The 10,103-nt window shown below is 42.4% G+C and overlaps 1 protein-coding gene across 2 annotated transcripts in view; it reads left to right on the top strand.

Moving 5' to 3' along the window:
• The first annotated feature begins 1,692 nt into the window (after positions 1-1,692).
• Positions 1,693-10,103, top strand: part of PDLIM5 (PDZ and LIM domain 5) — an 84,877-nt gene continuing 76,466 nt past the window's right edge. For both annotated transcript variants that reach the window (XM_009329755.1, XM_009329754.1), the window contains exons 1-2: positions 1,693-1,815; positions 2,556-2,691. In XM_009329755.1, the coding sequence (XP_009328030.1) occupies positions 2,584-2,691 (108 nt within the window). In that variant the 5' untranslated portion in view covers positions 1,693-1,815; positions 2,556-2,583. The remainder of the gene's footprint in view (positions 1,816-2,555; positions 2,692-10,103) is intronic.

Below are 10,103 nucleotides of genomic sequence, written 5' to 3'. Positions count from 1 at the left end.
CGTGGTCCCGGGCCCCGGCGTCTGGGGGGGCTGTGTGGCCCCCCAGCCTGTGGTAGCCGTGGGGCTCCTCGTCCCGGGGCGCTTAGAGGATTTTGGTGGGGGAGCTGGGCAAAGGGCGTGCTGGGGGGTACGGGGACCTGTGCTGGCGCAGCGTCCCCCAGGCACAACCACCCTTCCCGGGGGGCAGGAGGGCCCCGCTAGCCACCCTCGGGCTCCTGGGCCTCTGTGCCCCGGTGGCAGTGGTGAAGGCGAGCGCTTCTGCCTGGGTTTTGAAATTCCCCCTTCCAGAAGCAGATCCACCAAGCGTTTGATTATCTGAATGAAAGTTGCACAATTTCACCCTTAGCTGGTTTGTTTGTGCAATGTTCCCCACGTGAAGCGGGGTTGGTGGGTTGCAATACTTTCTCCTAGATGTTGCTCTAGCATATTTTAAGAAATTTGTTAAATTAAACTTTGAAGAGATCTCCTTTGTCTGCTATTCCTTCCTGGTGTATCTGTAAGCCTAGAGACGCAGACATGGCAGAATCGAGGGGGTGAGAAAGGAAAGATGAGTGATGCATGGCGTTTCAGCGTGCAGTCTCTTCCCTCCTATTTCTAGTTGCTACAAATGAAAAAGAACAGTATCCTTTGCTAATATAGCTTAATCTTTTCCTAGGTCTGTTATTGTAACTAGCTGTTACTCAGTTAAAAAAAAAAAAAAAAGCGCTACACAGTTCTTCAGTTTTAACTGATGGGTAAAGCCTACTGCATGCCTGCTGGTCGCTAGCTGTGGTTTGCTTTCCAGCAGTCTAATTTATAGTGACCTGTCGCTGCGGTGGATTTCATTTAGAGGGAATGACAAGAATTTGTATTTTTATATGGGAAGAAATCTGTGGCTAATTAAAACCCACTTTTTTATAAGGAATTCAGCGCACAGAGCAATTAAATGAGTTGTAGTTCTTGCTTTAGTGGTGAGTCCCCTAAGAGTCCTAGCCCAAACTTGCTGGAGGCTTTTTATTTCTTTTTTTTCTTCTTCAGCCACATGAAAGCTCAGCGGTGTGTGCTTCCCCCTCTATACGTTGGTGCTTGTTGAGACTTTTAAGGGTGGGTTGAGTCAGCGCCTGGGGTCAGAGCTGCCCCTTTGCTGGATGCCAACAGGCAGGGCATGTCAGGAACTGCCCAGGTACCCAGGCACCTCTGTTACCAGCTCCGAATTCTGCTTCCTAATATATATCTTGTTCTTCCCAATGCCAGCAGCCCTGTTCTTGTTACCTGAGTAGCCGTCGGTGTGAATAAAGGTTGCCGTTTGATTTAGAAACAGGTCTGAGCAGCGGATCTCTGTGGCTCTGGGAGGTGAACCCAGAAACGTGCGTTACTGATGGCTTTCTCAGGGAGTGATATTAAATGTCCTTCCTTGCACCCGTGGGGGCTGTGTGACAGCCCCACTCTGAAGGTCCGCAAGGCTGGGCTGCGTTTGCAAAAATCCACCGCCTCAAAAAAAAAAACCACAAAAACACCAAAACCCAGCACCCTCCCCTGCAGTGTATGAACAGGGAAAACCGGGCTTTGCAGAGCTCGGTGGTGTTTGCAGCCTGCTTGCTTCTGCTTGACTGAAGGTCCACCTTAAATGTCCCTGTACGAGTATGGAATCTGGCTGTGCCCCGGTGTAGTCTTACACCAGCCCGCCCTGGTGTGCTCCTGCCTGGCTTCAACCATACAAAAATAGACGGGATCCACTACCTAAGATGTCATTGTAACGTTACTTATCTGAGGTGAAACTGAAGCCCTTATCTTTGACGCTGAACGGCAATAAAGTGCCTCGGTTGCCTTTTAAAGGTAATTTGTCGCGCACGTTTGTGGGGAGGGGAGGGAGATGCTTGGGTTTTGCTTTAGTTTTGCTGCCTCAGCCTTAAGTTGTGTCCACGGGTATTTTGCTTTGGTTCACAGCTTTCACTTGAGGGTTGGTTTTAGTATCTGCTTTGTCTGTAGCGTAATTCTACCAATATGAAGCTCTACTGTAAAAATAAAAAAGCCACGGGGATTTTATTTTCTTCCAATTAACTTCAAAGTTGTGATGTTTTGACATCATTTTGAAACTGTCAGGACATAATGTGTTTAGAAACAAGCTTTGAGCTGATGAAATGGCAGCATATGATACTCATTTTGTTAGAAATGAATGTGCTAGTAGTACTAATTTCTTCCATATTTAGATTTAAGGGATACTATCAATTAATGCCTGTGTCAACATTGACTTTTTTAAGATGAGCTTTAATGTGGGGTGGGTTTTTTTCCCCCACACAGTATTTTGTTAGTAGAAGTAGTTGTCAAACAGCACCAGAAGCTCTCAAAGTCCCAAATCCATGTTACCAGTTCCCTAGTTATGTTTCTTCCTAAGCTATGGAGGAAAACAATATGTGAGGAATAAAAACACAAGTAATGACAGACACAGTGTGGGTTTTTTGGCTGTTTTTATACTGTGGAGGGGAACACAGACAAAGAAAGAAGGCTTTCAAAATGGTAGACAATGCCTTTTGTTTTTATCGTCTTTAAATTAAAACTCTAATCCTCTTCCGCAGGCATCAGTTCTTTGGATTTGATCCTTGAATGCTAAACATCATGAGCAACTACAGTGTGTCTTTGGTCGGCCCGGCTCCTTGGGGTTTCAGACTTCAAGGGGGCAAGGATTTCAACGTGCCTCTGTCTATCTCTCGGGTAAGTGCATTTGCCTCTTTGCCTGCGTGTGGGTATCTGTTGTGCTGTGGCCGACCTGCAGCCTTCAGACTAAGTATGCAAACCCATTAATTACAGTTGCTGGGGCTCAACTTGCCCTGTGGCATGGAGGACTGTTGGGGGCGGGGGGAAGCTGAGAAAATAAATCTTCTTTATTGTCTGAAGGCTCCAACAAAATTGTCTTAGGAAGGATGTGTTCATTTGAAATGGTTGTTTTATCTGCATTTATTTATGCAACAAACCAAAGAAACCACCCTTGAATTCCCCTCCCTGCTCCCACCCAGAAAACAGAGATGCAGGGGTTGGAGGCTGGCAGGAAACAAGCAATTTTCTACGCGGGGCTGAGCCTGTGCAGTTCAGATGGGGGGGTGGGGGGGGTGGGTAGGGGGAAATCATTCATGTTACTCTTGTTTATTCAGCAGCTCTTAGCAGCTTGAGGATCTTCTGGTGTTTGTTCTTGCAAATCCCACTATTTACAATAAAAAGGTACTTAAATGACAGTAGTTGTAAATAGTGGTTCATCAATACGTGCTTGAGGGAACGTGCCAGTTTCTCACGAGTGTTTTATAGAGTATGTGCTCTGAACTGGTATTCAAAGGATTTGAGGAACTAAGTCAAAACAGATAGTGCCTGGGTACAAAGATCACATTTAACTAGTTTCCTGCTTTAAAACCACGTTTTCAGGGAAGGCTTGTCTTTCAATGTGGGCCGAGTTTCAAAGTCTTCCTCAGATGGCTGAAGCACTTCACATATAAAATATAGGGACAAACTTTGCAGCATTGAATTCATAGGATCACTGGAAATCTCTGGGTGAAGAAACTGGCTTTTGATGGCCCTGTACCCTGGCACCTTTAAATTTGATTCGCAGCGTGGAAGCATTTATGTACAAATGGCCCCTTCTCTGTCAACAGCTCTCCTCCCCCTCCGGCATATTCGTATAGTTTAGTGACAAAGATGAATTATTTTTTACACCTGTTGGGACTGCAGAATTGATACTGCCCTGGGAGATGGGGCAGGTTTCTATTTGGGTTTATGCATCATGGCAATATTTTTAGCTAATCTCAACTAGCAGTTCAAACTCTGCCAGTTCATTTAGAATTGGCTTATCCTATCCACCTGTGGATTATGCTGGTGAAGTTAAAATACAGTTTGGCTCTGCAAAGTTATTTTTATATGGCTAAAATGGACCGGAGAGCTGTAGAAATGCCTGTGTACAGATGAATACAGCTGATATCTGAGCCAAAAAGGGGTTAAGCAGCAGCTTATTCCCAAATTCTGGGGATTTTCAAGCTAAACTGTAATTCAGTTTCTTGTTCAGTAGCTGGTTACTCTGGCACTAATGAGAAATTTGAACTGGGGATGCAGATAGCGCTCTTCTGATTTGATGGTAGAAGTGCTCTCATGGCAAGGATTTGCAAAAGCGTAGGCTCTTGCCTGCACAGGGTACTTGTGCATGGTACTGATGAGTAATTAAACGCGGTAGGCAGTAAACCATAGTAAACAACTAGTTTTAGGAAAGGGTAGTACTTTTTTGTAGGGGCCTCTGCTGTCCTGGAGATCTAGAGTGCAGTCCCGCTGTAAGCAGGCTTCCCATCTAAAAGTTTCTAAAGAGGAAACATATGTTGAAATTAGCCTAGACTACTACTTTATTGCAGGAATCAAATACACTGTCGCACGGAGTAGCCTAGGGGAATTGGCCTAAGTAGCTACATATAAAAGCCTCAGTTATGGGATTCCCTAACGACAAATGTCAGCACCCGCATGAGCAGAACAAAATGAAAGATGGGGACCGGGGTGGTTTTAGGACTTTAATTTGTGCATGGGAGGCGGAAGCACGGTATCCAATTCACCTATTATACCTCAGCACTGCTCCTCAATTGAACTGTTTCTTCTTATTTGCAGTTAAGAGTAGGCAAATATTAGACTGCCTGGTGCTTTTTTTTCTTTTTCCTTTGGATCAAAAAAGTGCTTAGTTCTGGTATGCCAATCCAGCTTTGGCCTGGTAGCTGGAAGAATTCAGCGCCGTGTTCCTGGTATGCTAGAACAGCGTGTACCATTCACCCCCCCAGCCCTTCTTTTCCTGATGAAGCATAAATGCCTTCCTGTATCTGAAGACTGCTAATTAAATTATTTTAGCAAAACAGTAATGAGACAGCAGAATTATGTTCTTTGGCAAGGAGGACTTTTTTGGTTTTGTTTTTAATTTGTCCTCTAGATGCTGAGGATGAATCTGGCTGCACTGCTAAGGGCTAATTTCCTGCTTTACTTTAAACTCCTTGAAATTAAGTTCAAATAAAGTACAGTTTACGAAGCGCAGAAAATACACTGGTTTCTAAAGCTGTTTATCTGAAAAGCTAATCTCTTGTTACTAATGATTTGAACAAATTAAGATCTCTTGTGGTTCCTTGGAGCAAGTTTTTACTAAGTCATTCAGCTTTGTACAGATTGCAGTTTAAATGGGCTTATTCCTTGTTGCCTCTGTAAGGTAAAACGAGCCTCGTTTGTGTTCTTCAGCTGAAATTCTTAATGTCAACCAGTTACACCTTAGCTGACATTAATGCAGGGGTAGCAGTAACATTTGATTTTTTCATAAGCTAGTATATGCAACTAGTTGCAACAATGACTAGTTGCAACATCATAACCAATAGCAACAGTTATTGCAGGATTATGTCAGTCACTTAATACTTCTCTCTTAGTGCTTAAAGTTGCTACGTATACTTATACAGCTGTACACATTTCATGGTAAGTAATATATGTGATGTTGGGGATATAGCCTTATAGTTAGTGGCATAAATCAGTACAACAAAAATGCATGCAATACTTGTTACGTATACTTGTATCTGGCTGGACTTCAGCGGGGTAGCTTTTTGCAGTCCTCCTCCTTAACCTTGCAAAGGCACCTATCTGAGCCCTGCAGAATGCCATTACACAGGCCAGGAATTCAATGCCGGGAAGCCGATGTGGGGTGGGAGCAGTGATGGGAGTGTGGTGGGGGGGTATGGCCCTCATGAAAGAGGGGTCGGGGGAAGGAAGCTGCTCTGACAGTAAAACAATTTCATCTTTCCCCTTCGACCGGGAATAAAGGGTGGGCTGAGGTGGTGGATCTACAGCTTTTATTAACAGCCAAGTGTTAAAGTGGGTCAGGCCACCACATGTAACTGTACTGTAGGGCTTCCAGGTAGTTTATTCTGTAGCGGTACTTGTATAACAAGAGATTGCAAACCGTGACCAGTTAGCCTGCAGTGAAGAAGGTAGAAATTACTGGAGCCGAGGTGTGCAACCTTAGATTATTCTGAGTTGCTGTTCTTACTTTTTCCTCACAGCATTTTACATTAATTAAAGAAGCAACTGTTCTCCTTATTCCTTCAAGACCTATGTTGTGATGCAAAACTGAAAAAATGGAAAGCTAGAGCAGATAAGAACAAATTACTGAGATGTGAGGTTAATTATGTTCTGGTAGCTGTAAAGTAGCCATTGTAGGAAATGACTAAGATTCAGGCTATCTCCCTACGGAAGAAAAAGCTTGATGTCTATCCATCTATCTGTAATATATGTAGTCACGTGAAATGATGTTTGCCATAATGCGATTGTCTTCATATGAATTAATTGATTACTTCTGAATCAACACAGACCACTGAAAAGGCAGCTACTTAACAGGCATCTCCATCTGGTAGATTTGGGAGGCATTGTCCCAACACTTTGAGTGTAGGCTACACAGCAAGAGTTACATCATGGGTCCTCCTCGTTTCTCAATTATTTCCAAACAAAATTTATTTCCAAGTTGCAGGGTGTTCTGCTAAACACCAGCTAGGTCAAAAAAGTCTATGGGACCAAAATTATTGCAGCTGAATTACTTTGTTTTTAATCATGATTGCCAATAATAAGGGATCTGCTATCGCTGATATCCATGTAGATCTGTGTGGTCTTGGATAAATCCTACTGGAGCTAGGGATATGTCCAGTTTGGGAATAACATTGGTCTCTACTCAATAGATCTTTGCCTTCTAGATTTGTTTGCACGAGAATGTGTTTCTTCTGCTGAATTAGAATAAAGAAATGCAGTTTTGGAGATAAAGTAATCTAAACACACTGTTCGGTAGGATTCCTGGAGTGGCTCTTGGGCATGCTAAGTATTATATTTACAGAATTTGGGGTTAATGATATCTACAACATGGTCTATGTTATTTACATGCAACACAGTAGGTTTTAAAACAATACACATTTCTTTAGAGTTTGAATTAACATTATATTTGCTTTACTACTTTGGGAGTTGGTTAGTTCCCAATGCTTAATTAACATAACCAGAATAAACTCAGTAAGTGTGACTGTAGCATTAGAATTGTCAAAACTGCTGTCCTCTGCAGACTGAAATAAATAATGTTTGGTACTGATGATTTATTCATTATGTTGTGATGACCTGTGAGAGTTTTAGATATTTGTTGTAAATGTATGCTTGAAATGTTTGTAGCCTATCAAAATTTTGTGGTGCAGTCTATAAACAGTGCTTGTCTCTGTTTTATGGCACTATTTACCACTAGAAACAAGGAAATACTGAAGTGAAACTATAGTTTGAACAGTAATGTAGCCTGTGTGCAATATATACCCTCCCACCTAATGCAGATACATAGGATGTTTTCTTGTATTTAAAAGTTACTTTTATATTCAAGCCTGGTGGCAACTCTAGCCATCTTCCTTCAGAAGATGTTTTCCTATTTGTCTTTCTCCTCCTGTAATAATTAAGTGGAATACGGTCTTCTTTAAATGCTTGACCTGATTGACAGCTCTGTTTTTCTATGGCAACTTCTTTCAGTGTGGGTTCCCCCGCCCCAACTTCTTCCTGCTTCACTGGTCACTTAAAAAAACAAACAAACAAAAAAATGAACCCCCCCCCCCCCTTAGAAATAGCCCCTTCTTTTTGCAGTTTTTCAGTTTCATTATTTCATCTGTTTCAAGTATGTTTTTCTGTGTTGTTGTTGCAAGCTTATGGTTGATGGAAGACTCATGATAATCAATCTCTCAGCAAGCAGTACACCCAGGGAGCAGGTGGAAGAGCAGCCCATCTTGGGATGAAGTAGATAATGCATGTGCAGCACATCAGCTGCTCAATATTCATCTCACATGAGCATACTGACATTCTTCATGCTGGTATCGGGAGGTCATTATCAGAGGAGTTGTCTCCTCTGCTCTCCCACTTTCCTTCCTTCCTGCCCAGGTACACACATAGTTACCCAGCAAGTTGTCCACGTGGATGGAGCATGTATGATTGGTTTTGCACAGTGTTTGCTTATGCAGGGGTTTGGCCTTCTTACTATTTGGAACCAAGTTATTTTAAAGTCATTAACATCTGTGAAAGTAATATTAATAAATAATTAATAAAGGAAAATGATGCTTTGAATGGACCTAGAGCATGTCAGCTTTGATTGACTGGAGTCTGGCTGAGCCTCTTGCCCTTGTGTTTGCGTGAATTATTTTATTAAGCTGTATGTGTCATTCCCAGTAAAATCAAGTTTTGTGTATGTATAAAATAAGTTATTGCAGTGGGGCATCGGGGAAATGGTCTTTCAAGCAGGCATGTGAAATAGGAGAGAAACACTAGAACAATTGCTGGCCTGGCCAGTGATAATTGTTTCGGTAACCTTATGCTTCATCCTGGAAGCTACTGAGAGCTACTAACTAAGCCCTAACTGGCAGCTGCTGGCATTGCTGTGCTGGTTTGATTCGCTACCGAGTTGTGATTGCACATAATACAACTGAAGATGTATTCTACTACTGCAACCTCCTGGCACAGGGTTCGAGATACCGGCAGAGGTCACAGCACTCACCTGCTGATCCTGCTCCTAGGGTAATAAATGCTGCATTTTACAGGAGCTATCAGTGCTTATGAAATGGATGGGATTAGCCAAGACATAAAGCAAGAAGTATTATTCTGTTCTGTTTAATTCTGTTTACAAGATGTGGCTTACTGAAAAAAAAAATACTGAGAATGACAAATGAGCTACGAGTGCCAAAGTCTGTATCCTCTCCACACTGAGTCCTGAAGGAGCAGAGGTTTCTCTTTGGGAACCGAGTGGAATATGGACAATTATAAAGGTCCCAGCTGCACAAGTGGTTTAATATGAGCAAGTTTTCTGAAAGTCCTAAGAGTGCTGGTTAGTGCTTCAGAGTTTGCATAGTTGCCTGCAAGCAACATCCTCCTTTAGAGAGCTCCTCAGTTTAACTTGAAGATGGAAAGAGAGATCACTTGGTACAGACGTAATTTCCTGATTGCCCCTCTTCCCACCGCTGTTTAACCTCTTTGTGTGGAAAATTGGGAAAAGGGCTGTATTTCCCCATACCATTTGTTTTCTTCCTTTGTCTATTCTGCTATGCAGTTTAAAGCAAGGCAGACCATCACTGGAGTGGCGTTGGGAAGAAGGGAGGGCGTGGGGGAGAAGAGGCGGAAGAAAAGTGTCTGCATCTCATCTGTTCATGACCTTATTTGTCAGACGACCTCCTTGGACCAAGCAGGAATCTAACTTATTTTAAAATAGTTCCTCTACTGATGTCATTCCCCCAGAAGTGAAGCTGGCTGTACTGGGGGAAAAAGGAACCAAAGAGCTTGTAGCTGAGGGATATCTGATTTGATGTGTGAACATATTCTTTTACATTAAAAAAATGCTGGTAATGCTTTTCCCCCTTATAAGTGACAGTTTAGTTACAGTATGAGGAGTACAAGCTAAATATTTCATGATGGAAAAACTAAAGTATTTGCAGTGTCCGCTTCTCAAAGACAGATGTAGTGAAAAAATAAACTCTGATTAGATGCTCAGAGCAGATGCAAAATTGGCAGTCCTTCCAGAGGCCAAAAAGCAGGACCATTTATTGAATAGTAACTGCAGAAAAAATAGGCGTGTTTTCTTTGTGAGTATCTGGCCCTGGAGGCCTGACAACTTCTGTCGACTTCCCCACAATTTGGAGATGCTATTTTTAGTGTAACTGTTTTTCTCATTATTCATTGGCCGATGGCTATCAGAAGGCATTGTGAGAAGAGACATGGTGTTGAAAGGTTTGTTTGTTTGGCTTTGGTATGGAGCCAGGAGATAACATTGTTGGCTTTTTTTTTTTCCCCATTTGTTTTGACTTTTTAAGAATAGATTTCATATGTTATCAATATAAGGGAAAGTGTGAGAGAAAACTCTCATGTGTGCCTAAAGCATTGGAAATATGGGAAAGGTGATATTCCTCCTGCCAGTGGTCAAAAAGAAAAAAAAATTGAGGCTGAGGTTTGTTTGAACAATTATTAGAAATAGAAGTACACTTGCTTCCATAGGTGGTTGTTACAAGAATAGAGACAGAAGGAAAGGAGGCCACTGCTAAGGCCAGTGTTACACGAGTCTTTGAATGACTCAAGTCTTC

Source organism: Pygoscelis adeliae, unplaced genomic scaffold, assembly GCF_000699105.1.
Source record: "Pygoscelis adeliae isolate BGI_AS28 unplaced genomic scaffold, ASM69910v1 Scaffold67, whole genome shotgun sequence".
NCBI lineage: Eukaryota > Metazoa > Chordata > Aves > Sphenisciformes > Spheniscidae > Pygoscelis > Pygoscelis adeliae.
The sequence above is the reverse complement of the archived record's forward strand: the minus strand, read 5'-3'. Positions and strand labels throughout refer to the sequence as shown.